General features: G+C 51.4%; 5 protein-coding genes across 6 annotated transcripts; 3 read left to right on the top strand and 2 right to left on the bottom strand.

Annotated features, from left to right (window-relative positions):
* Positions 1-1,387: 1,387 nt before the first annotated feature.
* On the top strand, positions 1,388-6,601 carry LOC137893662 (class I histocompatibility antigen, F10 alpha chain-like). Of its 2 annotated transcripts, XM_068739084.1 has the most exons (7): positions 1,388-1,516; positions 2,157-2,423; positions 2,624-2,902; positions 3,630-3,932; positions 4,862-4,984; positions 5,454-5,541; positions 5,661-6,601. In XM_068739084.1, the coding sequence occupies exons 1-6, from the start codon at positions 1,438-1,440 to the stop codon at positions 5,534-5,536; spliced, it is 1,134 nt and encodes a 377-aa protein (XP_068595185.1). In that variant the 5' UTR covers positions 1,388-1,437; the 3' UTR covers positions 5,537-5,541; positions 5,661-6,601. The 2 variants fall into 2 exon arrangements, with proteins under 2 accessions (XP_068595185.1, XP_068595193.1); XM_068739092.1 differs by lacking the exons at positions 5,454-5,541; positions 5,661-6,601 and adding an exon at positions 5,198-5,279.
* A 1,608-nt stretch (positions 6,602-8,209) lies between these two features.
* Positions 8,210-10,377, bottom strand: tppp3 (tubulin polymerization-promoting protein family member 3). Its single transcript, XM_068739410.1, has 4 exons — positions 10,349-10,377; positions 9,314-9,514; positions 8,998-9,151; positions 8,210-8,834 (listed from the first exon to the last, which is right to left on the bottom strand). The coding sequence occupies exons 2-4, from the start codon at positions 9,499-9,501 to the stop codon at positions 8,640-8,642; spliced, it is 537 nt and encodes a 178-aa protein (XP_068595511.1). The 5' UTR covers positions 9,502-9,514; positions 10,349-10,377; the 3' UTR covers positions 8,210-8,639.
* A 1,290-nt stretch (positions 10,378-11,667) lies between these two features.
* Positions 11,668-15,056, bottom strand: zdhhc1 (zinc finger DHHC-type containing 1). Its single transcript, XM_068740077.1, has 10 exons — positions 14,826-15,056; positions 14,305-14,480; positions 14,117-14,218; positions 13,914-14,038; positions 13,690-13,845; positions 13,451-13,596; positions 13,308-13,372; positions 12,918-13,029; positions 12,757-12,832; positions 11,668-12,585 (listed from the first exon to the last, which is right to left on the bottom strand). Exons 1-10 carry the CDS (start codon positions 15,054-15,056, stop codon positions 12,107-12,109), a joined length of 1,668 nt encoding a protein of 555 aa, XP_068596178.1. The 3' UTR covers positions 11,668-12,106.
* Positions 15,057-17,851: 2,795 nt separating this feature from the next.
* LOC137911914 (chymotrypsin B-like) lies at positions 17,852-19,267 on the top strand. Its single transcript, XM_068756290.1, has 7 exons — positions 17,852-17,903; positions 18,077-18,180; positions 18,265-18,344; positions 18,415-18,496; positions 18,568-18,767; positions 18,860-18,977; positions 19,074-19,267. The coding sequence occupies exons 1-7, from the start codon at positions 17,852-17,854 to the stop codon at positions 19,233-19,235; spliced, it is 798 nt and encodes a 265-aa protein (XP_068612391.1). The 3' UTR covers positions 19,236-19,267.
* A 2,665-nt stretch (positions 19,268-21,932) lies between these two features.
* LOC137912019 (chymotrypsin A-like) lies at positions 21,933-24,507 on the top strand. Its single transcript, XM_068756403.1, has 7 exons — positions 21,933-21,984; positions 22,183-22,286; positions 22,422-22,501; positions 23,703-23,781; positions 23,861-24,041; positions 24,142-24,275; positions 24,346-24,507. The coding sequence occupies exons 1-7, from the start codon at positions 21,933-21,935 to the stop codon at positions 24,505-24,507; spliced, it is 792 nt and encodes a 263-aa protein (XP_068612504.1).
* Positions 24,508-25,606: the final 1,099 nt, after the last annotated feature.

The following is a 25,606-nucleotide window of genomic DNA, read 5'->3' as shown; positions in this document are numbered from 1 at the left end:
AGCTAAAATATTATCCTGTTAAAAGCTACTCATGCTAACATGCTAGTCTGCTGTAAACAACTAAAGCTAAAATATTATCCTGTTATTAGTTACTCATGCTAACATGCTAGTCTGCTGTAAACGACTAAAGCTAAAATATTATCCTGTTAAAAGCTACTCATGCTAACATGCTAGTCTGCTGTAAACGACTAAAGCTAAAATATTATCCTGTTAAAAGCTACTCATGCTAACATGCTAGTCTGCTGTAAACGACTAAAGCTAAAATATTATCCTGTTAAAAGCTACTCATGCTAACATGCTAGTCTGCTGTAAACAACTAAAGCTAAAATATTATCCTGTTAAAAGCTACTCATGCTAACATGCTAGTCTGCTGTAAACAACTAAAGCTAAAATATTATCCTGTTATTAGTTACTCATGCTAACATGCTAGTCTGCTGTAAACGACTAAAGCTAAAATATTATCCTGTTAAAAGCTACTCATGCTAACATGCTAGTCTGCTGTAAACGACTAAAGCTAAAATATTATCCTGTTAAAAGCTACTCATGCTAACATGCTAGTCTGCTGTAAACAACTAAAGCTAAAATATTATCCTGTTAAAAGGATGGATGGGCCCTCTTCTTGTGGCCCTCCGTGTCTCCAAACATGGATGGATGGATGGATGGATGGATGGATGAATGGATGAATGGTCGGTCTTGTCTCTGGACTTTTATATTTTTGTTCCTCGATGATCTTTGTATTTTATTGTAGTCTGGGATGGCAGGTTTTCATTTTTGACTCGTTTGTTGATCGGTTTCCTAGAAATCACCAAAACCACAGAATGCAGCTGCTGAAATCTGAAGTTGCCCCAGCTGTTGCCCCAGCTGTTGCCCCACACTTCTCCACAGGTTAAGTTGGTAATATCAATGTACAGCACAATATAGGACGAGCATCAAAGTCCAGACCGTCTTTAGCCTTTGAAGCTCTTGATTCAGCGGTTCTACCTGGACATGTTGGGACAGATGGACCCTGTTCTGATCACGGGTTCTGTTGTCTCAGCTGGGACTTTTATTGTTCCGCATTGACTCTACAAGCGTTCAGAAACATGAGCGGAGTGAAAGCGGAGCAGCATCCGGATCAAACATCAACAGCGGCTCACGTTTCTGTCGGTCCAGAAGTTTTCAGCTTCCAGAACTCAGAACCTGCTGAGACGCTCAAACAAAGACTCTGACGCAGCTTAAAATGAGATCCATTCTACTTTCGCTTTTGATTCACCACCTGTGGCAGTTCTGACGAGTTCTGCCGAGTAACAAGTGACGTCATGGCTCAGACTAAATCCTGATTGGCTCAGGAGGACGGGGAAGTCCGCTCCTCTCGTGTTTTGTCCTCACTTCACCCTTGATGGTCGGACTGGAAGCTTTCGAAAGAGTCTTGTGGCTGTTCTGTTGTTTGAGCTGCAGATGGGACAGTTCACGATGAAGACCTCGGTTCTGGTTCTGGTTCTGGTTCTGGGTACAGGTGTGCCTGGCGCGGTGGGAGGTGAGTTTCTATCCTGCTGTCTGGATTGACGGTTCTGTTGAGGGACTTCCTGACATGCTAGGACTCTAGAAATGTCCAAACGGTACCGACCCGTCGTCTTAATGTTCTTCCTGTAAAGTCCATTTACTTTGGGTCAAACTGGGACAGGAGGAAGGTCGTTCTTCTTTCTTTGTCGTCTTTCATGTGATGGGTTCAGAACCTCCTCCTCAGAGGTGTTCTGGTGTCGGTCGGTGGTTCTGCTGAGGTCCAACAACAAACCGGTTTAGGGCTGCGTCTTCATGATAGAGTTTGTCCACCAGAGAGTGGATCAGAGTCAACACCCTCCTGAGTTCTGACCCGCGTCAGCCTCAGAACCCAGCCTGGACTGGACCGCACTGTTTCCACACTGATCTATGAACGGGGGACGGAGACCGGCGGTGTCCCTCACTGCCCGATATCAGAACATTAGGTTCTATCACTAAGCAGAACCGACCCGAGGAAATGAAAGAGAAAGAGTTCCTACCGTTTCCCTTCTGGAGTTACTGGTCGTTGAAGAGAGGCAGGATTCCTCCAATCAGCAGCTTCCAACCTGCTGATTGGAGGAAATCACAGATTTCAGAGATTTATTCACCTCAAATCAGGATTCTGGTTTTTCTTTCAGAGACTCACTCTGTGAAGTATTTCCACACGGCGTCTTCTGGACTCTCAAACTTCCCAGAGTTCGTGTCCGTTGGTTTGATGGATGACGTTCAGATGTATCACTATGACAGTAACAGCATGAGAGCAGAACCCAAACAGGACTGGATGCACAAAGTCGCAGCAGAGGATCCAGAGTACTGGACCCACCAGATGAGGTTCGAAGTGACAAACCAAGCGGTGTACAAAGATAACATTGACATTTTAAAGAAGCGCTTCAACCAATCAGAAGGTTTGTTTATGGTTATTAAATGTAGTTTTATGCTGTAAGAAATAAACACACACACACACACACACACCTCTGTAGGAACACTGTTGCATCACTGCAAGTTCCGGGACAGTTTAGCTGGTTCTGCTGGTTTAACTGGTTCTGCTGGTTCTGCTGGTTCCAGCGAGGACCAGGTCGATGACTGGAGTCTGTCTCTCTCTCAGGTGTCCACATTCTCCAGCAGATGTACGGCTGTGAGTGGGACGATGAGACCGGAGAGGTCACTGGTTTTCAGCAGTTCGGTTATAATGGAGAAGACTTCCTCGTCCTGGACCTGAAGACGGAGACATGGATCGCTCCCTGTCCTCAGGCTGTCATCACCAAACACAGATGGGATCATGATAGACATTGGATGGAATACATGAAGTATTCCCTCACCCAGGAGTGTCCTGAGTGGGGGAGGAAGTATCTGCAGTATGGGAGGAGCTCTCTGCTCAGAACAGGTAGAAGCACGTCACCTGGTGGAGTTTCAAACCAACAACCTTCATGTTACCTTCACCCTGTCCTCCTCCTCCTCTGTCCTCCCTTCTTTCTTTGCGTTGTCTCCGTGTGTGTCTCTGGTGTGTGTGTTACTGAAGCGACAACAAACAGTGACTCCTGATTTTGTTTTTCTTAAATGACATCATCGATGATGTCATCAGTCGCTCCAGTTTCCTGCCATTGATTTGCGTCTTTGTCTCCTCCTCCAGTGCCCCCTCTCTAACGTGTCTTTGTCTCCTCCAGAGCTCCCCTCTCTAACGTGTCTTTGTCTCCTCCTCCAGAGCTCCCCTCTCTAACGTGTCTCTGTCTCCTCCTCCAGAGCTCCCCTCTCTAACATGTCTTTGTCTTCTCTAGAGCTCCCCTCTCTAACGTGTCTTTGTCTCCTCCTCCAGAGCTCCCCTCTCTAACGTGTCTTTGTCTCCTCCTCCAGAGCTCCCCTCTCTAACGTGTCTCTGTCTCCTCCTCCAGAGCTCCCCTCTCTAACATGTCTTTGTCTTCTCTAGAGCTCCCCTCTCTAACGTGTCTTTGTCTCCTCCTCCAGAGCTCCCCTCTCTAACGTGTCTCTGTCTCCTCCTCCAGAGCTCCCCTCTCTAACGTGTCTTTGTCTCCTCCAGAGCTCCCCTCTCTAACGTGTCTTTGTCTCCTCCTCCAGAGCTCCCCTCTCTAACGTGTCTTTGTCTCCTCCTCCAGAGCTCCCCTCAGTGTTTCTCCTCCAGAAGACTCCTTCCTCTCCCGTCAGCTGCTTCGCTACAGGTTTCTACCCAGACAGAGCCGCTCTCTCCTGGAGGAAGGATGGGGCGGAGCTTCATGAGGATGTGGAGCACGGAGAGATCCTCCCCAACCATGACGGAACCTTCCAGATGAGTGTGGACCTGGACCTTTCATCGGCGGCGGCTGAAGACTGGAGGAGGTACGACTGTGTGTTCCAGCTCTTCGGCGTGGAGGACGACTTGGTCACCAGACTGGACAAAGGAAAGATCTGGACCAACTGGGGTGAGACTGGGATCAGGGGGTGAAGGTGGGGACACATTTCTGTCTCTGATGGTCCAGTTCATGGGTTTGAAGAGTTGGACAGAAGTTTAGTTTCTTTTTTTGTCGTTTGCTGTTTTCTGTGTAACTTTTGGGTTCAGATAATCAATAAACCACCTGGGACCCGGACAACGGTACCAGAACCCTAACCCGGTACCTGCACTTTGAATCTGTGATAGTTCTGTTGGTGGTGGCGGTCCGATGTCCACTGGGCTTTGATTCATGCAGGACAATGTCAGTAAAGTCAGTCCATGTCCTCAGTGGACGAGGTTCTGATTGGACCCGGACGATCCAGAACCTAGGGTATGTTGACATGAAGCTAGGAGGGTGGGACACGGGTCCAACATGAAGTCCTTCAGACCCGTAGGAAGACACGTTCCTTCGCTTCTCCAGAAGCTGGGGTGTAAAACGTTCCCCATATTCTTGATGTGGATCATGGACGTTATCGGAACCTTGTGTTTCTCCACGAGGACAGTCCCCCAGAGCTGTGGGACTGTCCAGCCTCAGCAGAGGGACGCAGCGTCCCGGCGCTTTGGAGGCTTCATTCCGGATTTGGAGAGAAAGTCTTTTGGATTTTTCAGAAGTTTCTAGTTTTAAAGTCAAACTTCTGTCCGAACATTAGAACACGTGAAGAAGACAAGATTTAGTGTCTTTATTTGACCAGTGGACGAACGGGTCCGTCTGTAAATCCGTCACAGGACAGTTTATTGGACGAGTGTCCCTGAGACTGGAACCAACATCAGGACAGAAAGCAGCACAGACCGTCCTCCTGTGGACAGGTGGACATGAAACCACCCGAGCAGGACGGCAGGACGGTTCTGTTGGGACATGGACGTTGTTCTCTGACCTGCTTCACCTGTGCAGGTGTTGACTTGTTGTTTTCTGCTCTCCAGAGGAACCCACTAACATGAGCCCCACCATCCCCCCCGTCCTCACCATCATCATCATCATTGATGCAGTGGTTCTTCTCGTCCTCATGGCTGCCGTTGGATTCAAGCTGTACAGACAGAGGACAGGTGAGAGACCCAGACGGAACCAGTCTGTCTCCTGGCTTTGATTGGACACTTTGACCTGATGAAGCAAAGTTCGGGTCCAGAGCAGCAAAGTGTGTTCAGACAACAGGAAGTGGTTTCAGGTTCAGAGTCCAGAACCACGAGGACGGACCACGGAACACAGAGCCGTGTCGTGTTAACCCTTCAGTAACCCCTGGACATTCTCGTCCCCTTCAGAAACTCCCTCCAGGACAACCACCGACAATCCTGGCTGTGATTTAGTGTAACTCCGTACGAGTCACCCGAAAGGTTTAGAGCATAATAAGAACAAAAAGGGACATTTACAGACTGATAAATGACAGGAGGACATTTTGTCCACTTGAAGGGTCATGGATGGGACTTTTTGAAGGGTAAGACAAGGGTTAAACCGTCCTCAGGTCTTCTCGGAGGACGTCCCGCTGGTGATCCACTCGCATCCGTCTTTGTTATCCAGGTAAACCTCGTCCACCTCCTGAGGACAGCACAGAGTTCACTCAGAGACTGCAGCCGGAGGACGTTGGGACAAGGACAGAATGAATGCTGTGAGTGTCTTCATGTGGGACATGGAACTGTGTCGGAGAATCTTCTGACACGGGGAGATCATTCACCGTCAGACTTATGAGACGCTGGGACAAGAGTTCTGTTGGTTCTGTCTCCGCAGGGTTCTGGACAAGAAGCGGCGTCGCCACATCGTCCTGCCCAAACTGGAGTCCACCGGGTCTTCGCTACAACAGGACCCGATCAATGACATCAGGGACGAGGATCCAGTGATCGATACTCATTGATTAGTCTGAACATCAAAGTTAAACGGTGTCATTTAAATATTTCGGGATTGTTCTCGTCTTTCTTCTCTGGAGACATTAAACCGGAGGTTACTCGTGCCGAGGTGCCGAACTCAGCGGAACAAAAAACAGCTTTGTCCCGACTGCGGTGGGTTTGCTGAATAAGCATTAGTCTGTATTTTAATCCTTCTTCTTCTTATCGCGTTTTATTATTATTTATTTATTTATTTTTTATTTTATTTTACTATGACATTTTGGTTTACTGGCGCTGATGAAATATTATTTGAGCTCTTTGAACGGTTTGTTTAGATGTTTAGATTTTATATGTATGTTTGCTGCTTTTAAATGGATAGTGGATGTTTTAACTTTACCTCACAGCAAAACAAATCTACCTGCGGGTACAAATAAAGGAACCTTGAACCGTCTTCATCCGACGTCCTTAGAACGTCCTCCAATTACACTTTAACTCTTCGGCTGCTGGATTCCCCTTTGTCCTATTGGTCCTCCTGGGGTCATGTGATCTGAGACGAGAGACATCCGACGGCCTCTCGAGTCGTCTCTTCTGTCCGTCCTCAGAAATCCTTCCTTTGCTTCGAGTCCTCCTGAAACCCGCAGCATGACTTGGACACTGACGAGACAACGAGTCAACGGGCGTGTCTTTGTTCCTCCTGCTGGTGAACTGGGCTCCGCCCCTCTCCCAGCACTTCCTGTCTGTTCACGGATCACAATCACTTCCTGCGTTAACGAGACGAAGGCTGAACTCGTCCTGCTGGTTCCTTTCTTGAGACAGAAAGTTCTGCTTCACAATAAAATCACACGTTTCCCACCTGTTTGTCTCATTGCTCCGCCTCCAATCCATGAATAATCCCAGTCTGATTGCTCCGCCTCCAATCGCATGAATAATCCCAGTCTCATTGCTCCGCCTCCAACCATGAATAATCCCAGTCTGATTGCTCCGCCTCCAATCCATGAATAATCCCAGTCTCATTGCTCCGCCTCCAATCCCGTGAATAATCCCAGTCTCATTGCTCCGCCTCCAACCATGAATAATCCCAGTCTCATTGCTCCGCCTCCAATCCCGTGAATAATCCCAGTCTCATTGCTCCGCCTCCAATCCCGTGAATAATCCCAGTCTCATTGCTCCGCCTCCAAACCATGAATAATCCCAGTCTGATTGCTCCGCCTCCGATCCATGAATAATCCCAGTCTCATTGCTCCGCCTCCAATCCCGTGAATAATCCCAGTCTCATTGCTCCGCCTCCAATCCATAAATAATCCCAGTCTGATGGCTCCGCCTCCAATCCCGTGAACATTCCCACAGAGAGCAGAAACACGCTGCAGTCCGGATGCCACGGAGGTGTGGATGACGTCACACGCAGTGTCCGCGTGCGCTCGAGGAGGAATGTAAACAATGATGACGGTGCACGAGGAAACTCTCTGGACATGTAAACCGGAGCGTCCACCGGTTGTTTACTTACAGCGCGAGCATCGGGCGTCCTGCTGCTCAGTCACGTGCCGCCTCCGTGGACGCGCCTCCTGGAGGTGTCTCCGTGGACGCGCCTCCTGGAGGTCGTGCCGTCTCCGTGGACGCGCCTCCTGGAGGTCGTGTCTCCGTGGACGCGCCTCCTGGAGGTGTCTCCGTGGACGCGCCTCCTGGAGGTTGTGCCGTCTCCGTGGACGCGCCTCCTGGAGGTCGTGTCTCCGTGGACGCGCCTCCTGGGGGTCGTGTCTCCGTGGACGCGCCTCCTGGAGGTCGTGTCTCCGTGGACGCGCCTCCTGGAGGTCGTGCCGTCTCCGTGGACGCGCCTCCTGGGGGTCGTGTCTCCGTGGACGCGCCTCCTGGGGGTCGTGGGTCGTGACGCGCCCTCATATTGAGTCAACCTTAAACTCAAAAGCAATGAAAGCAAAGACTTTGTTTGAAACATTCACATTTAAACATGTTTAATAAGTTGTAAGAATTTTATACCTTTCTTTTTTCTTTCTCCAATTGTCATGTGCCTCGAGCCCGTTGAAAATGGTCACAGTATTTGTTGTATAAGTTGTTTCTATATATATATATATATAAACGAAACATCAGCGTCTCACGAAGCCCTGTGGGGGCGTGGTTAAGTCACGTGACTAATGACGCTCGAGGCAGTTTAGGCGTCATACGAATCCCCTGATTGGTTCGGTTTGTGAATCACTGGGCGGGATCGAAGACCCATTTAGTGGCATTTTATTTGAATTGTTGCGTGTTGGAGGAGGCTGGTTCGTTGTTGAACAGAGATTATATTTGCCTACTAAGCCCCCCCCCCTTCAACATCTCTAAACTACGGGGCATTTAGACTTTTTGTCGGGTAAAATGTGAGGTTCAGTGTTTCCTACAATCAGATAACTAACAGATAAATAACAATTTCAACACGAGTTATATTTTATATTTTATTGTGTCAGCTTGAAACCAAACAACCAAAGTCCACCAATGACAACCCATGAATGAAAGACAAGTCTCGGGTGCACCTTATTCGATTGACCACTAGGTGTCGTTGGAGCCGCGAGTCACGGACAGCGATCCCATAATGTCATAAATGATGATGTCATACCTCGGAGGATATATTGAGACTTGAGAGTCTGATAGCAGAATGCTAACCTCGTGCTAGCACCCTGCTAGCATCCTGATCAGTCATCTTATTGTTGCCATTTAAAAACACATCTCTGATATAAATAAAGGACACTTCTGTGAAGATGTTGTCTTCTTGTTTCCATGGTAACCAGTGTCCATGCAGACAGATGGGGAGTGATGTCGACACACCTGGTCTGGGGGGGGGGCGGAGCCTACGGTTTGATCCAGGCTGTGTCCTCCAGGGCCGAGCCCCCCTCTGTCACTTTTCCGCCTTCGTCTTGTCGTCGTACGTCCCGGCGTTCTTGTACGCGCCCACGTAGCCCGTGTTCTGCACCACCTCCTCGCGGCCCTCCCGCCCTCGGCCCCTGCCGCTCTGGTCGAAGCGCTCCTTGTGCGATCCAGTGAAGCGGGACGAGTCGGTCAGGCGGTCCACCGCCGCTGTCTTCGCCACTTTCTGAGGGATGCAGAGGAAAGGAGGCACGAGAACAGCTGCTCCATCATCGAAAGGCTCTGAGGTCGCTTTGACTCGTTGTTATTTGATGCCTGATGAGGGCGTCGGCTTCCTACCTGCTACCGACAGGTGATCAAGAACAGACGACACAGTTTTCACATCTCACCGTGACGCCAGCATTTGAGGGGTCTCGGCCTTCCACCAGTTTGAAGATGGACTCCAGCGCCTCCTCTTTACTTTGACCTTTGAACCTCTTTGGCGCCAGCTCCACCAGAGCTCTGACAAACTCCTCGTAGGTGATGACCCGAGACGTCTTCTGTCTTCACACAGAAAGACGAGAATAAAAGACACACTCGGGATTCAGACGTCCGGCCTTCAAAGACAAAACCACCAAAACATCTGGGCATGCCCGTCTATGGGCAATGGTTGCCGACGGTGACGGTACACCGACCTCGACGTGGGAGACACAGTCCGGGACTCACTTGACTTTGGAGAAGACGATGTCCACCTCGGTGCTGGAGACGTTCTTGCCGTCGGTGACGTTGCAGTCTTTGCACAGTTTGGCCCAGTTCTTCCCATTCAGCTCCTTCCCAGAAGCCTTTGCGTCTCCGTGGATGGAGAACTTCTTGAAAGACGCCAGGAGCTGCTCCGTGTTTGCGCTGTCCGCCATGACAGGGAAGTATCTGCAAGAAGAACTGATGGTCACCAACAACGGCAGGTCAAACGGCGCTCGCAGCGTTCAAGTCCACGCCCATCCCAGCACACCCCGGGCGCGTCGCCAGCGACTCACAGAGACGGACGGTTTGGAGTCGTCCGTTCACCTGAGCTGCATGTGTTTGGAGGAAACCGGAGAGAACAGAAACCGGAGAGAACAGAAACCGGAGAGGACAGAAACCGGAGCGAACTCCACACCGAAAGGAATCGAACCCGGATCGCAGGTGTCAGGTGTCAGTTCTTATCCGAGACCTGAGGCAGAACCAGACGATTCTGATTCTTCCTCGTTGTGTTGTAGGAAGTTCAGGTTCCCCCAATCTCTATATCAGATAAGAAGCCGATTAAAATGGTCTCCCTCTCTTTTCTTTAAAAGGAATATATATTTGCGTCGTCCGCATTGCAGTGGAAGCGCGTCTATGCTGAATAGGAAGGGTCCAAGGACGGAGCACTGGGGGACACCACATGCCAGCGGGGACACTGAAGAGACATCGCCCGTCCAGACCAGCCCCCTTTCGGAGGTGGTCCGAGAGGCGGGAACGATTCTGTCGGGTCGATCGATGAAAAAGAACCAAAAGATTTTTGAGGATGAAACCAAAAAGGGCTAAAAGGATAAATATTGACGGAGGACATCTGTAATAATCTCCCTGTCCCTTCGCTGCTGGGACCTGGCTTGTCCTCGGTCCATAATCTTTGCTGCAGTTGACATGAATGGATTAAATCTCTGTTGTTGCACCTGTAGAACGTTTCCGTTTGATGTCTGCGATGAAACCGATTTAAATCACAAACACCGCCTGCCGTCCTACCTGCCCGTCCGTCTCCGTCCGTCTCCGTCTCTCCTCTGGACCTCAGCAGCAGCGCTGATCTCTGCACCGCGCAGGACTTGTTGTCTTCTGTTTACGCTGTTGCCAGGGCAACACCTTGTCCCACGCTAGGGCTGGCCAATAAAACAGAGGCGTGGAGGAGAGGAGGCGGGCCGTCTCTCTGAGCGCCTGCCAGCTCCCCGGAGCAGGAGGTCAGGGGTCAGGTGGGATCATCTTGCACTGCTAGATGTACCGCGACTTCCATGCGTATATTCATACGAATACTTCCGTAAAAGTACTAACACCACAGTGTAAACAAATACTTTCTGCTGAATAACCAAATCAAATTACGGAACGCATGGAGGCGACAAACGGAGTAGATCCAGAAAACACGCGTGTGAAACGGCTGTGCCAGTCGCCACGGCAACGGAGGCCGTTCCAAGCGGTCCCCCTGTGGAACCCGTTGGTGGTTTCAGGCCCCCCGGGACGAGGCTGACCAATCGAAGACAAGCTCGCCGTGTTGATAAAGCGGGCTGAACAATTTCACTTTCATCAGGAAGGGTCGACTCCCACATGTCTGATCGGGGGGAGGAACGGGTCAGGAAAAAACCCAGAACATTCTGGTAGGGTGTGGATGAAGGGAGGGGTCAGAAAGCAACAGCCGTCAGATGAGGCTGTTGGGGGGGGGGGGGGGGGGGGGCAGAGACGAGATAAACACGGCCGGAGTTCACAAAAGAAACTAGAACATCACTCAGAGAGCTCAGACCCCCCCCAAGCAGCCCCCCCCCCCCCCCCCCTAACTGTATCTACACCGTCCACACGGTGATCTGGATCAGCACCAGAAGGTTCTAGATTGTTCTCGGTATCTTTAAACACCAACATGAAAAGTCAAAGTGAATCAGAGCTGATGTTTATTTTTAACTGATTCTTAATCCATAAATGGGTTTAATGTTAAAATGTAATATTTGTTCCTGACCTCGTTCTGGATCAGAACCAGGAGACGTGTTTCATGATGGTTCTGATCGGACCCCTTCATGACTGGGATGTTTTTAAAGCCTCCGTTATAAGTAAATGGGAAAACCCAGACGGGAATCCGGATCTCAGAATTTAACGGATCTAAATCAGACCAGAACCATCTTCAGGTCGTTGTAATCCAGATCCATCCAGAAGTTTTTCTGTGATCCGGCTAACAGACAATCAGAACTTCCTCTACGGAGGTAAAACGATCTCCGATAGGCCGGGGAGGATAATCCCGACCCGACGGTCGTACACACAGATTAATTTAATCTGAGCGGGAAGGATTACCAGAAAGCTCTGAGTGGAAAAGGCTCATTTATTGTTAGAAACACGGCGTCAGCAGAAACATGCACGTGAACGGCGGCTAACCCGCGCCCAACAGGCTAGCTGATGCTACGCTAATCAAAAGCTAACCGTGGTTCCTTCATACGAGACTCAATATGAACACGTGACCTTCAGAAACGAACGACACGACGGAAGCTGGCGTCTGATTGGCTGAATAGAAATGCCACGCCTTCGTCATAAAACCCAACTCAAGCGATCGTTTATCGATGAAACATTTTCACAACACAATTGATACCGATGCAGGAACACAAACCGGACAGGTGACGCCAGGACTCGCCTCTGGCCCTGGGTTACCATGGAAACCAGGGACCGCAGCGCCTCCAACGCAAATAAATATTCAGCTTGTTGACATGAAATCCGGATTGTTGCCCACAGATTGAGTTCCAGACTAGAGTCGGATTACGGCTCCATCCAGGAGGCGACGCCCGAGCGCCGCGCCGTCCGGGACGCCGTCCGGGACGCCGTCCGGGACGCCGGCCTGGAGCCCGTCCTCGACCCACGTCCGGGGTCTCCGCTGGCCCGGCTGACAAACACCACGGGGTTATGGGTGCCGCTCATCTCAAACATCAGCTCCATGTTGCTCCGGTTTGTGCGGCGGGGGGGCTTTTTCTTGGCCCCGGGCTGGGGGGGGGGCAGGGGGGAGGCTGGGACGCCCCCGGGTGAAGGCGTGGACGCGTCTCTGGCGACGGCGGTGGAAGACGAAGAGCCCAGTTTGGCCAACACCACCGGGATCTCCTCCAGAGATTCTGCAGAATCAGAGTGGTACTCACCGGGGGGGGCGACGGCCTGGATGGGGGCCAGGGCGGGGGCCAGGGGGGCCCTCAAAGGAAATGCAGGGAAAGGAAGACCCTGGGACACCGTGGAGACGCCACTGGGCCCTGCTGGAGAACAAAACCGACCCGTTGACTGACGTGCACAACTTCAGAACGCAGAACCGGCGCCTCCGTGTGGCGGAACCGAGACTCATTCATGGGGGGGGGGGGGGTCATGTTCATGTCATCATCAATCACAGTAACGGAAGGCCCTCAGCAGACCAGGTGTGCGTTTACCGAGGGGCGGGGCTGATGTGCGGCCGTGCTCTCTGGTGACCTCTGCTGGAACCTTGAAAATCTTCTTCTTCTTTTTCTTCTTCTACAAAAACATAAATACACTGAAGAGATTAAGAATCAATCAATCAACCAACCAATCAATCAATCAATGACCAATTCACCTGTGTGCGTGGATGTGCGTTTTCTGTTGTGTACATCTCTGTGAACGCAGTGGGCGGAGTTTCTTCCTCTGTGACGGGACGGGACACGGTCCTCACTCGATTAGCTAGGGGCCTGTCACGTGCACGCACACACACACACACACACGCACACACACGCACAATGAATAAGCAGACATTAGTGTGGACAGTTTGACCCGGTGCCGGTCCGGTTTGGGGTCCAGGACCCCGGGAGCCGTTCACAGACGCAGCCTCTGATCACATGACAGAAACATCCAGGACAGCTGACGTCGTTGCCTAGCAACAGCAAATAGTTTAAACACAGCCACAGCGGGCGGCGAGCTGGACCTGGACGTTCTGAGGACCAACGTGGGTGAAGACGACCCGACTTACTCTGGCCCCCCCAGCCCGGCCACAGCGGTCGGATCCTCCCGGTCCAGCTGAGGGTTGGTGTGAACCTGAAGGGGTTAACAAAGACGGCTACGTGTTAGCAGCGTGGAACGAACACGCGAGACACAAGGGGGCGTCGCTTTCACGCTCGTCCACCGGGGGGGCAAAGTGGTTACCTTGACAACCGAAGACGGCCCCGCCTCCATCGCCGGTCCCGGTTTCCGGGGGTCTCCGGCGTCCTGACGGTGGCGCTGATGCACGATGTACTCATAAGTCGTCAGTCGGTTCCACACTGCACAGCAGCACCGGCTCGGTTAGAGCCCCACCCCCCCACGCCCCCCCCCCCCCCACGCCCCTCCAGAGAGGCAGGTGAGCTGTCACTTACTCAGGTAGACGTGGAAGCAGAGCAGGTGAGAGAGCAGCACAGAGGCCAGCAGGGCGAGCGAGACGGTGACGGCGGCCAGGCCGGGGATGACGGCGGCCGCCGACCTGAGGGGGGCCACCGGCAGGAAGACGAACCACACCCCCGTCTCGTTCCCCGCTGGGGAGGACAAACGCACCGACGTGAGGGGTCAGAGGTCAAAGCGCCAGCGGCGGTCCGCAGCTTACACAGGAAGTGCTGGTCCGAGCGCAGCTTCGACGGGTCCAGATAGAACTCGATGAAGATGTAGGAGGAGACGAGCAGAACCAGGGCGACGCCCACCAGAGCCGAGAGGACGCTGTGGAGGAACGACCTGCGGGACCAACGGAGGAGGACAACGATTAGCCGTGGTTGCGCCTAAGCCCCGCCCCCACCACGGGGGCGGACCCACCGGTAGTTCCTGCTGCCCACGCAGTTGTTGAGCCAGCGGCAGTGATGGTCGAAGTCGGCGACGCACTTGTTGCAGGCGCTGCAGTGCTTCGACTTGGGGCCGCTGGAATCACACGATCACACGATCAGTCGAGACGCGCTAGCTGAGCGCTAGTAGCCTAGCACGCTAAGCGCCTCCGCGTCACGCACACGTCCACCTGGCACAGGTAGCAGTGGCAGTTCTCGATGACGTGGGCGTGCTTGGAGCGGTCCAACACGGGAACCGGACCTTTGCTGGTCTTCGCTCTGACGTTGTGGTCGGCGGGATCGATGGACAGCGCCATCAGGTGGACGCTCAGGTGGAACGCGAACATGATGCCCATGCACTGACCCAGATCAGGACTGAGACACTTTCACACGCTCTGGCAGAAACCAGAAATAGATGGGCGGAGCTAAAGTGTAACGTTTGGGAGAAATGAGCATGATTAACGTAAAAAGAAAAGAAAAGAAAAGAGAAGATCACATTGGTAGAAAGTCTAAATTTCAAATTGCGGTTCAAGGCTTGTCGAAGCTAATCTATGCAGTTTGTAATAGATTACAAACTGTCCGCCCGCCTCTCTGTGACTGGATGTCTTGACTCGAACCCGAGCCCACGTCTGGCTTCGTATCCATCACGATTCTCACCAGAGACCTGACGGTGACTACTTTGTGCACGGTTGGCGTAAGGATACGATGTAGCCTGCAGGAATCCAGTGAGCAGGCAGCAAGGGAACGAACACGCCGAAGCCGATAATGGCGAAGTAGACGTAGAGCAGCCAGGCCAGCAGCTGGAAGGGGTGTGGGGGCCAGCTCCACCCGTTGGTCCTGGAGAAGAGCGACACGTCGGCCCGGCGAGGGCCGCCGCCGCCGCCGCCGGCGCCGGCCGGCGCCGTGCGGTTTGGATTCCTACTGCACACGTCCATCCTGAGCACCGATTCCACATCTGGGACTTCCTTCAGTCAGAGAGGAGCAGAGGAGCAGAGGGTGTGGCCTGTAAGGAAGCACAACAGGTGAGGGTTATGGTAAACAAGCAGACTATTAGGCTATTGATCCATTCATCAATCAATCAACAGGGATCCGTTGATCAGCTCTAATGGAGGCGTTGCGTCACAAGCAATTCACGTCTGCATTCATTTAGAAGAACATAGCGTCGCTCTGCAAAGGGGTCCGATCAGAACCACCATGAAACACGTCTCCTGGTTCTGATCCAGAATGAGGTCAGGAACAAATATTACATTTTAACATTAAACCCATTTATGGATTAAGAATCAGTTAAAAATAAACATCAGCTCTGATTCACTTTGACTTTTCATGTTGGTGTTTAAAGATACCGAGAACAATCTAGAACCTTCTGGTGCTGATCCAGATCACCGTGTGGACGGTGTGGATCCAGTAAGAAGGGGATCGAGCTGCTTTATTACTTCATTATAATTTTTTTAATATCCTTAATTCAAATATTACTGATATTTATTCTCGTGTGTTTATTTGCATATTTGCTTAAAAGGTAATGAAGTAATGGAATCAGATATTTTAATCACTTTTAATGACTAATAACAACAGTATTAAACAGTATTTAATCTATAATTAAACAGACTAACATCACGGAATATCGTCACGCTTTCATATCCTTCATCCAAACATCGATGCTAACCTGTTAGCTCGGGCTAACGGCCTCCGGTCCACCGCATCTCCGCGGTGAAAGTGGACCGGTCTCCCGGCCGGGCGGTCCGGATGTCGTGGGCAGCCCTGCGGACGTTCCGTGCTCCGTCCAGAGGCGAACAAACACGGGTTCAAACCAGCAACCGCTAGCTCGCTGCTGTCAATGGGCGCTTTATCGGTGACGTCACTGACTATTTGTATCCCGTGTTCTTGTTAACCCTTATTTTATCCGGGTCTGCTTGAGATCAAACATCCGGTTCGAGGGAGACCCACGCCGGCTAACGTGGTGCTGAGGTATCGATCCGCGACTGCTTCGGGTCGATTAGCTAGCGCTAGCCTCGTTAGCCGGGGAACGCTGCTAGCTAGCTGCTAGCAGACACCGAGCTTTTACTTTACGAGACGACCGTTTTGGGTCAACGGTGTGTTTAACATATCCGTTAACTAGCTAATGGGTCTGGTAACCAGTTATCCTGACTAACTATACCCGGCCTGTCTGTCTTCCAGCTCTGTTTGCCGTTTCCCTGGTAACGCCGCTGCTCCTTCTTGTTTGATGTTTACTGGTGGTTGGTAAACCAACACGGAGTCGTGTTACCGCCACCTAGTGGACTGGAGTGCGAAGGAAAAAGTAGAAGTCTGAACTCAACTCAACTAGTTTCTGTAATTACTTGCTCGTGTACTTGTACTTTCCAGTGATTCATCCTGATATCGTGCACGTTTGTCGGTTTCTGTCTGGCTACATTGTGCATTTTGTCATGTATGTTTTTACAGTTTTGTATAGAGTGTGTTGTTGAGACCTCTCAGACTTATTCTCAGAATAGTGACGTCATCCTCTTCCTCTTGTTTCCAGCACCAAAACGTCCACTGTGTCAGTATTCATGCAACACACACGCGTTATAAAATCTGAAACCAAGTAAAATGACTCAGAGAAAAACTGGTATTTTATTAAAACCATCCTACGTGTCAAAATGTCCATTTAGCCCAGTAAAGTCCAGAGTCCGGTGACTCTTTATAGGTGCTTAGAAAAATGACCCCCCAAGAGGGACAGGTCCAAATCACTGTTTCAGGTTAATTTCACTTTATTTGTACAATCACACCATTATTGATCAACCTGCAAGCGTTTGAAATGAGATGTGAGGAAGTAGGACGTTAGATTTTATATATATACGCACATTCGGCCCAAACGCATCGAGACAGGGTCGATCCTCGGCTCTTGCCTGGACTTTTGTACGTTGGTCCTCTTGGACGCGGCTGCAGTGAAGACTCTCGAACCTGGTTCTGCTTAAAACGCCAGGCGGATTAGAAAGTGGAAACAGGTGTGGAGCATCGGGCGCGGGTGATTGGCCACCTCACCTGTCAGTCAACCAGGAGACGGGGCGACAGTGTTCACCCCATGTGCTCATACATGTGATATTACTGACCTCGTGCTCCTGACAAACTGACCAATCATTAACCGGGGGGGGGGGCACAGCTGCTGATCAGCTGCTGATACCCGAACGCTTCCCATGATCCCTTCGCAGGACTTTTTGGTTCCAGGAACCACAAATGATTTTACAGTTTACGCACTGACAATCATCTGCCTGGCAGCTCGCTAACATTATAGTTAGTTATAGTTATAGTTATAGTTAACAGAATGAAACGCGTCAAACATACCCTACAGTCTGCAGGTAAGACCTTTATAAGAGCCAAGGGGCCGCCTTCAGACCTTAAATGGTCGACCACATCAGACCATAAATATCTCGTCATAAAACGTCTTCATACAAACCAGTAAATTCATTCTTTGACATTTATTTGTGTTTGGAAACCGGTTTCAGACGCAGCTCTTCATTTCATCGTCTCGGTAACAGAGAACAGGAAGTCATTCCTGTGCTGACTGGTTTGCTGGGGGCCAATCAGAGAGTTGGAAGATGGGCGTGTGACTCGTGAGAACGCCGCAGTGGTGTTAGCGCTGATAAGCAGCTGACAGGTGAGCCGGGCAAACCAACGAGCCCTCTGATTGGCTGAGACCCAACAGGGCTCAGGTATATAACAGCAGCCTTCCTTTACCATCACCATCATCACCATGGCCTTCCTCTGGATCGTGTCCTGTCTCGCCTTCGTCGGCGCCGCCTACGGTGAGACACGCTTAGACTCTAAAGCCGACTCCGGAGCGGTCGCACCTTCACGCCGCACGACACGGGAAAGGAGCAGGATCCAAGATGGAGCAGAATCATTTGTAGTTCCCAATAATTTGTAGTTCCCATCATTTCAAGCAGCTGAGAAGTAACGATTCCTTTCACCCTCTCAGGCTGCGGCGTCCCCGCCATCCCCCCCCAGGTGACCGGCTACGCCCGCATCGTCAATGGTGAGGAGGCGGTGCCTCACTCCTGGCCCTGGCAGGTGTCTCTTCAGGTGAGTCGTGTGAAACGTGGGTCTGTCTGTCCGTCTTCTTCGTCCTCGTCTTCTTCAGCTGACCTCGGCTTGTTGTCCTCGCAGCAATCCAACGGTTTCCACTTCTGTGGCGGATCTCTGATCAACGAGAACTGGGTGGTGACCGCCGCCCACTGCAACGTCAGGTAAGCTCAACCAATCGCAACAGGCCAACGGTAAACGGGCGTGGTCTCGTCAGCTTGTGCTTCCTGTCAGGACCTACAACCGGGTGATCGCTGGAGAACACAATAAGGGCTACGGGTCCAACGAGGACGTCCAGATTCTGAAGCCTGCCAAGGTAAGACCCTCCCATTAGCCAATCAGCTTTCAGACGATGTCCCGAAGCCTAACCCCGCCCTTCCTCTCCAGGTGTTCACACACCCCAATTGGAACCCCCGCACCATCAACAATGACATCGCCCTCATCAAGCTGGCTAGCCCCGCCCGCCTGGGCACCAACGTGTCCCCCGTGTGTCTCGCTGAGACGTCCGATGTCTTCCCCGCTGGAATGACCTGTGTCACCACTGGGTGGGGTCTGACCCGCTACAACAGTGAGACACGCTTCTCCTGGTGCCACGGTTGGGGTTCTTGTCCTCTAAAGGGGGACCAGGACGTGTGTCTAAGTGTCCTCTCCTGTCTCCCACAGATCCCAGTACTCCCAGCATGCTGCAGCAGGCCGCTCTGCCCCTGCTGTCCAACGAGCAGTGCAAGAGACACTGGGGCAGCAACATCTCTGACGTGATGATCTGTGCCGGGGGAGCTGGAGCCACTTCCTGCATGGTGAGGCCCAGCCCACCTACCGGTCTCTCCCGGTCTCACCTGTGCGTGCTCCTTGTTGCTCTTTTTGTTTACCTGTGCGCCTTCATTTGTCCTCAGGGAGACTCTGGCGGTCCTCTGGTCTGCCAGAAGGACCAGGCCTGGACTCTGGTCGGTATCGTCTCTTGGGGAAGCAGCCGCTGCTCCACCTCCACGCCCGCCGTCTACGCCCGGGTTACGGAGCTCCGTGGTTGGGTGGACCAGATCCTCGCCGCCAACTAAGCGCTGAGACGCCTGACCGTCCTGACTCAAATAAAAACACTCAATATCAACTGTTGAATTTGTGTTTTGTGAATTTGTGAAGCTGCACATCTTCATCGTTTTAAAGATGACTCCTATTTCGACCTCACCGTCTCCGGCCGGGCTCAAGAGTCACCATCTTCATCATTCATCATCTTCACCAGCTGGTCAATCGCAGCACTCTAAAATGTGTAGAAGACTTCCTAGCAGAGGAATTATTACATTCTCTCTCTCTCTCTCTCTCTCTCTCTCTCTCTCTCTCTCTCTCCTTCTCAACCCAGCCGCTCCAGACAGATGTTCTGTCCAAGGTTTCTGCCTGTTAAAGGGAAGTCTTTCCTTGCCTCTGTCTCCAAAGTTCTTGCTCTTGTGGGTCAAGTCGGGTTCCGTCTTTCCCTGCTACTCCTGTAAAGTGTCTTGAGATGACTTTCTGTTATGATCTGGAGTTATAGAAGTTCATTAATGGCATTATATTTATATATAGATATATAATATAATATTTTCTCTTTGTTTGCGTCTGAGTTTAGATAGCACTAATGAGGAGAGTGGTTTTATTAATGTGTTCACTAATATGGATGTGGCGGTAGCGTGGGGGGGGGGGGGGGCACGTTCAGGTTTCATGATGAAGGTATCATATCATTACACACTTGGTGTATTAGATAGGAATAATGATGTTCAAAGATCTAAATTTCACACTTTGCTGGGAATCTATTTCCGGAGGTAGATCAAGAACTCCTTGAACCTCGGTTGTTAAAACGTATCCGTGTATTGATACGTACAGGTATCCCGTGTATATCGTGGTACATCTCCGTGTATTCATACGTGCAGGTATCCCGTGTATACCGTGGTACGTCTCCGTGTATTCATACGTGCAGGTATCCCGAGTATACCGTGGTACATCTCCGTGTATTCATACGTGCAGGTATCCCGAGTATACCGTGGTACGTCTCCGTGTATTCATACGTGCAGGTATCCCGTGTATATCGTGGTACATCTCCGTGTATTCATACGTGCAGGTATCCCGTGTATATCGTGGTACATCTCCGTGTATTCATACGTGCAGGTATCCTGTGTATACCGTGGTACATCTCCATGTATTCATACGTGCAGGTATCCCGTGTATACCGTGGTACATCTCCGTGTATTGATACATACAGGTATCCCGTGTATAATGTGGTACATCTCCGTGTATAATGTGGTACATTTCCTTGTATTGATACGTGCAGGTATCCCATGTATGACGTGGTACATCTCCGTGTATTCATACGTGCAGGTATCCCGTGTATACCGTGGTACGTCTCCGTGTATTCATACGTGCAGGTATCCCGTGTATACCGTGGTACGTCTCCGTGTATTCATACGTGCAGGTATCCCGTGTATACCGTGGTACATCTCCGTGTATTCATACGTGCAGGTATCCCGTGTATACCGTGGTACGTCTCCGTGTATTCATACGTGCAGGTATCCCGTGTATACCGTGGTACGTCTCCGTGTATTCATACGTGCAGGTATCCCGTGTATACCGTGGTACGTCTCCGTGTATTCATACGTGCAGGTATCCCGTGTATACCGTGGTACGTCTCCGTGTATTCATACGTGCAGGTATCCCGTGTATACCGTGGTACGTCTCCGTGTATTCATACGTGCAGGTATCCCGTGTATACCGTGGTACGTCTCCGTGTATTCATACGTGCAGGTATCCCGTGTATACCGTGGTACGTCTCCGTGTATTCATACGTGCAGGTATCCCGTGTATACCGTGGTACGTCTCCGTGTATTCATACGTGCAGGTATCCCGTGTATACCGTGGTACGTCTCCGTGTATTCATACGTGCAGGTATCCCGTGTATACCGTGGTACGTCTCCGTGTATTCATACGTGCAGGTATCCCGTGTATACCGTGGTACGTCTCCGTGTATTCATACGTGCAGGTATCCCGTGTATACCGTGGTACGTCTCCGTGTATTCATACGTGCAGGTATCCCGTGTATACCGTGGTACGTCTCCGTGTATTCATACGTGCAGGTATCCCGTGTATACCGTGGTACGTCTCCGTGTATTCATACGTGCAGGTATCCCGTGTATACCGTGGTACGTCTCCGTGTATTCATACGTGCAGGTATCCCGTGTATACCGTGGTACGTCTCCGTGTATTCATACGTGCAGGTATCCCGTGTATACCGTGGTACGTCTCCGTGTATTCATACGTGCAGGTATCCCGTGTATACCGTGGTACGTCTCCGTGTATTCATACGTGCAGGTATCCCGTGTATACCGTGGTACGTCTCCGTGTATTCATACGTGCAGGTATCCCGTGTATACCGTGGTACGTCTCCGTGTATTCATACGTGCAGGTATCCCGTGTATACCGTGGTACGTCTCCGTGTATTCATACGTGCAGGTATCCCGTGTATACCGTGGTACGTCTCCGTGTATTCATACGTGCAGGTATCCCGTGTATACCGTGGTACATCTCCGTGTATTCATACGTGCAGGTATCCCGTGTATATCGTGGAACCGACCCAGGTGGTGACCTTTGGCGAGATGGAAACCTCCGCATCAGGCTCACCTGTCCAAACTCCCACCGCCGCTGATAAGATGTTCCGTTCCGTCTCGTCCAATCACGTCGCTTCCCGGCTGCATAAAAGCTCCTCGCTCAGACGAACCCGGAACGTTGGAGCCATGGCGTTCCTGTCGGCCCTCGCCTGCCTCGCCTTCGCCAGTGTCGCCTACGGTGAGATGAGTTCTGTGACACGAGGGAAACAGCTGAGGAAGTGAAGCATGCTGGGTAGGACAGACAGGGGCAGGATTTATTGAGGCAGCATGGGGGGGGGGGGGGTAACAGTTCAAACCGCAGAGTGGAAAACGAGCTAAAAGCAGGATTAGCTTTAGCACCTGAATGTTGTTGCTAATTGTGTCGTGATGTCATCAGGGTGTGGCACGCCAGCCATCGCTCCCATAATCACCGGTTACTCTCGCATTGTGAACGGTGAGGAGGCGGTGCCTCACTCCTGGCCTTGGCAGGTGTCCCTGCAGGTAAACGCACGCACACGCACACGCACACGCACACGCACACACACACGCACACACGCACGCACACACGCACACACACACGCACACACGCACGCACACACACACACGTTAATAAATGTCTCACCCTCGCTGTTTCAGGATTACACTGGTTTCCACTTCTGCGGCGGCTCACTCATCAACGAGAACTGGGTGGTGACGGCGGCTCACTGCAACGTCAAGTAACCGCCTTCATCACATCACCTTCATCACATCACCTTCATCACATCACCTTCGTCACCCTCCATGCACCCGACTCTTATTCCCTAGAGCAGGGCTGCCCACACTTTTTCAGCATGCGAGCTACTTATAAAATGACCAAGTCACAAAGATCTACCCACTAAATCAGGCATGGGCAAACCCAGGCCCGGGGGCCATATGCGGCCCATTGGGCTATTTAATCTGGCCCGCCGAACTTGCCCAAATTATATCATTAAATTAAATTTTACTAGAATTAAACCCGATTCATTTGACCTTTTCCTTGTAATGCTACCTGTAAAAAGCCAAATCCTTTCATGTAATGGGTTTTGCATGTCATTTATATTAGCTCACACAAATACACAAATACACAAATACACAATACACAAATACTCCATCCATCTGTTCCTGGCCCGGCCCCTCTGTCAAATTTTAGAACCCATTGTGGCCCGCGAGTCAAAAAGTTTGCCCACCCCTGCACTAAATTAATGCTGCACGTAGAAGTATTTTCAAATATATCGAGGATTCTTTATGTACAATGTATGCTGATGTACCCTGCGTAACCGCATGGGCTAATATTGCACAACACAATTGAATCAAGGTTTGGAAGGACTTCTTGTTATTGATGACGGAACGATGCCTCGGTGGCGGCTTTCGCTTTTGAAGTATGTTGTGTGTAAAATGGCCGCTGTCCAGAGAGAGTCACGATGACTATCTCCGTTTCTGTCCCCTGAAAGGTGTATTTTTAGGGCCGTTTTGAAGGAGGCCAAAGAGGTGCATGTTTTGAGGGCAGGAGTCAAACAGTTCCACCCTTAGGGGGCAGTATTGTAAAAAGATGATTTACCCATGTTAGTCCTGTAGGAGGGGGTAATCAGGTTGTTGTTTGAGCTCCCTCTAGTGTTGTGGCTGTGGGTGTCACTAAATCTGTGGAGGTGTTTATTCAGGTATGCAGGGATTGAGGGGACTGAGGGCAGAGCTGCATTGACTATTTTAAATGCCAATCCCATTTTGAGTTGTTTAACCCTGTCTTCTACCCTGAGCCATTTTAGGCTAGCAAAATGTCCAGGAAGAAGGGGGGTCATGGGCCCCGGATTGAGGAGTAGCCCAATCAGTTTGTTTTGGGAGGTTTGGAGCCTGGTTTTCAGGGACACTTTGATGTTGGAATACAAGTCTTATTCCCTACAGGACGCACCACCGAGTGATCCTCGGGGAACATGACCGCGCCTCCACCGCTGATGTCATCCAGGTCATGAAGATCTCGAAGGTGCGTCCCAACCGAGGTCGGCCTCTGGTCTGGTCCTGATGCCCGTCCGTCCTCTTCAGTGTCTTTTTGTCCTCTGCAGGTGTTCAAGCACCCCCGCTACAACGGCTTCACCATCAACAACGACATCCTGCTCATCAAGCTGGAAAGCCCCGCCCAGATGAACGTGCGCGTGTCCCCGGTGTGCGTCGCCGAGACCGGGGCAAACTTCCCCGGAGGCATGAAGTGTGTGACCAGTGGCTGGGGCCTGACCAGTCACAATGGTGAGCGGTCCCGCCAGTCAGAGGCGGGGTGGGCGTGGCCACGGACAGGTGGTGCCGGGCGTTCTGCATATGTGACGTGTGATTTCTGGGCGTGTCGCAGCTCCTGATACCCCCGCCCTGCTGCAGCAGGCTGCCCTGCCCCTGCTGACCAATGAGCAGTGCCGCGAGCTCTGGGGCAACATGATCTCCAGCCAGATGATCTGCGCCGGAGCCGCGGGGGCCTCCTCCTGCATGGTGGGTGACCTTCAGGCGACCTTCCCCCGTCGGCCCCCGAGCCGTCGCTCATCTGCTGCCTGTTTTTCAGGGCGACTCTGGCGGTCCTCTGGTCTGTGAGAAGGCTGGCGTCTGGACTTTGGTGGGCATCGTGTCTTGGGGCAGTGGAACCTGCAGCACGTCTGTGCCTGGCGTTTACGCCCGCGTCACAGAACTCCGGGCCTGGATGGACGAGACCATCGCAGCTAACTGAGCCTTTCAGAGGCTCAACGGGGGTTAATAAAACTCTCAGAGCGTCCAACACGTGTCCTCAGTCTGTCCACTGGTATGAAACTGTGAGGGGACACCGGTAGAAGGTGACCTGGGTCCTCGGGGGGGGGGGGGGGGGGGCTGGCCTTGGTCGGGTCCTGGTTTGGGTGTAAGGCTCGCATGAAGCCAGCAGAGGGCAGCATCACGCACCAGGAACCAGCACCAACACACACTTTCTCTGTCACAGGAGGGGGGGGGGGGGGGGGGGAGAAAAAAGAGAGGATAGATCCAGAACCTACTGACAAACAGCGACGGTGTCAAGGACGACCCACCATCGCTGCTCTCTGTGGCCCCCCAGCCGTGTCCTACATAACGCCCCACTTTGCAATGAGGTCTGCCGGCGGTTTGAGTCCCGTTTACCTGCACTCTGAAAGGCGTGCTGGGTCATCCTGATTCACCTTCCTCCTCTTCGTGTCCTCCTCTTCGTGTCCTCGTCTTTGTGTCCTCCTCTTCTTGTCCTCCTCTTCGTGTCCTCCTCTTCGTGTCCCCCTCTTCGTGTCCTCCTCTTCGTGTCCTCCTCTTCTTGTCCTCCTCTTCCTCCTGTCCTGTACGTGAACACACATCTTCATCCCTCAGCACTCAGGACAAAATGCCCCCGTTCAGCATCTCTACTGGAGACTACCCCTCCACACGCGGTTCACGAGGTAACTTCCTCTGTGGCTTTATTTTACAAACCACAAAGGGTTAAAGACAAAAACAAAGAACTTTTCAAAGGAGATACATTATAACAGCTTTTACTTTTGGTAAACGTGCAAAGTCAACGTGCGTGAGCGTAAACGTGCGTGAGCGTTTATTTCTCACTTTGAGGCTACGGGAAAAATATATTTGTCCTGAAAAACATAATGAAGACGATTGTGAAGAATATTAACAGAAATAAATGCTAGCTGCTAGCATCTGAGCTAAGTCTTTCTCCATTGCTAACGTTCTATGTGGATGACACTGCTCTTTATGCATCTTCAGAGGCAGCAGCTATATTACACATTTGAATAAACACACCGTTAGCAGCAGCTAGCAGCATTTCTAAAGCAATGCAGGTCTTTCGT

This window comes from Brachionichthys hirsutus, chromosome 1 (assembly GCF_040956055.1).
Source record: "Brachionichthys hirsutus isolate HB-005 chromosome 1, CSIRO-AGI_Bhir_v1, whole genome shotgun sequence".
Taxonomy (NCBI): Eukaryota; Metazoa; Chordata; class Actinopteri; order Lophiiformes; family Brachionichthyidae; genus Brachionichthys; species Brachionichthys hirsutus.
Note: the sequence above shows the minus strand (reverse complement) of the source record. Positions and strands in the feature narration are given on the sequence as shown.

What these genes read in the sequence shown, in the direction of transcription:
- LOC137893662 (XM_068739084.1), top strand. Translation starts at nt 1,438, where the DNA reads ATGGGACAGTTCACGATGAAGACCTCGGTTCTGGTTCTGGTTCTGGTT. An exon ending in TGTGCCTGGCGCGGTGGGAG is followed by an intron (nt 1,517 to 2,156) that starts GTGAGTTTCTAT and finishes TTTTTCTTTCAG; the next exon opens with AGACTCACTCTGTGAAGTAT. An exon ending in AAAGATCTGGACCAACTGGG is followed by an intron (nt 3,933 to 4,861) that starts GTGAGACTGGGA and finishes TCTGCTCTCCAG; the next exon opens with AGGAACCCACTAACATGAGC.
- tppp3 (XM_068739410.1), bottom strand. Translation starts at nt 9,501, where the DNA reads ATGGCGGACAGCGCAAACACGGAGCAGCTCCTGGCGTCTTTCAAGAAG. An exon ending in ATCGTCTTCTCCAAAGTCAA is followed by an intron (nt 9,152 to 9,313) that starts GTGAGTCCCGGA and finishes TTCTGTGTGAAG; the next exon opens with ACAGAAGACGTCTCGGGTCA. An exon ending in CCTCAAATGCTGGCGTCACG is followed by an intron (nt 8,835 to 8,997) that starts GTGAGATGTGAA and finishes TGCATCCCTCAG; the next exon opens with AAAGTGGCGAAGACAGCGGC.
- zdhhc1 (XM_068740077.1), bottom strand. Translation starts at nt 15,056, where the DNA reads ATGGACGTGTGCAGTAGGAATCCAAACCGCACGGCGCCGGCCGGCGCC. An exon ending in CTCGGACCAGCACTTCCTGT is followed by an intron (nt 13,846 to 13,913) that starts GTAAGCTGCGGA and finishes TGTCCTCCCCAG; the next exon opens with CGGGGAACGAGACGGGGGTG. An exon ending in CACATCAGCCCCGCCCCTCG is followed by an intron (nt 12,586 to 12,756) that starts GTAAACGCACAC and finishes GTTCTCCAGCAG; the next exon opens with GGCCCAGTGGCGTCTCCACG.
- LOC137911914 (XM_068756290.1), top strand. Translation starts at nt 17,852, where the DNA reads ATGGCCTTCCTCTGGATCGTGTCCTGTCTCGCCTTCGTCGGCGCCGCC. An exon ending in CTTCGTCGGCGCCGCCTACG is followed by an intron (nt 17,904 to 18,076) that starts GTGAGACACGCT and finishes TCACCCTCTCAG; the next exon opens with GCTGCGGCGTCCCCGCCATC. An exon ending in CTGGAGCCACTTCCTGCATG is followed by an intron (nt 18,978 to 19,073) that starts GTGAGGCCCAGC and finishes ATTTGTCCTCAG; the next exon opens with GGAGACTCTGGCGGTCCTCT.
- LOC137912019 (XM_068756403.1), top strand. Translation starts at nt 21,933, where the DNA reads ATGGCGTTCCTGTCGGCCCTCGCCTGCCTCGCCTTCGCCAGTGTCGCC. An exon ending in CTTGGCAGGTGTCCCTGCAG is followed by an intron (nt 22,287 to 22,421) that starts GTAAACGCACGC and finishes TCGCTGTTTCAG; the next exon opens with GATTACACTGGTTTCCACTT. An exon ending in AGGTCATGAAGATCTCGAAG is followed by an intron (nt 23,782 to 23,860) that starts GTGCGTCCCAAC and finishes TGTCCTCTGCAG; the next exon opens with GTGTTCAAGCACCCCCGCTA.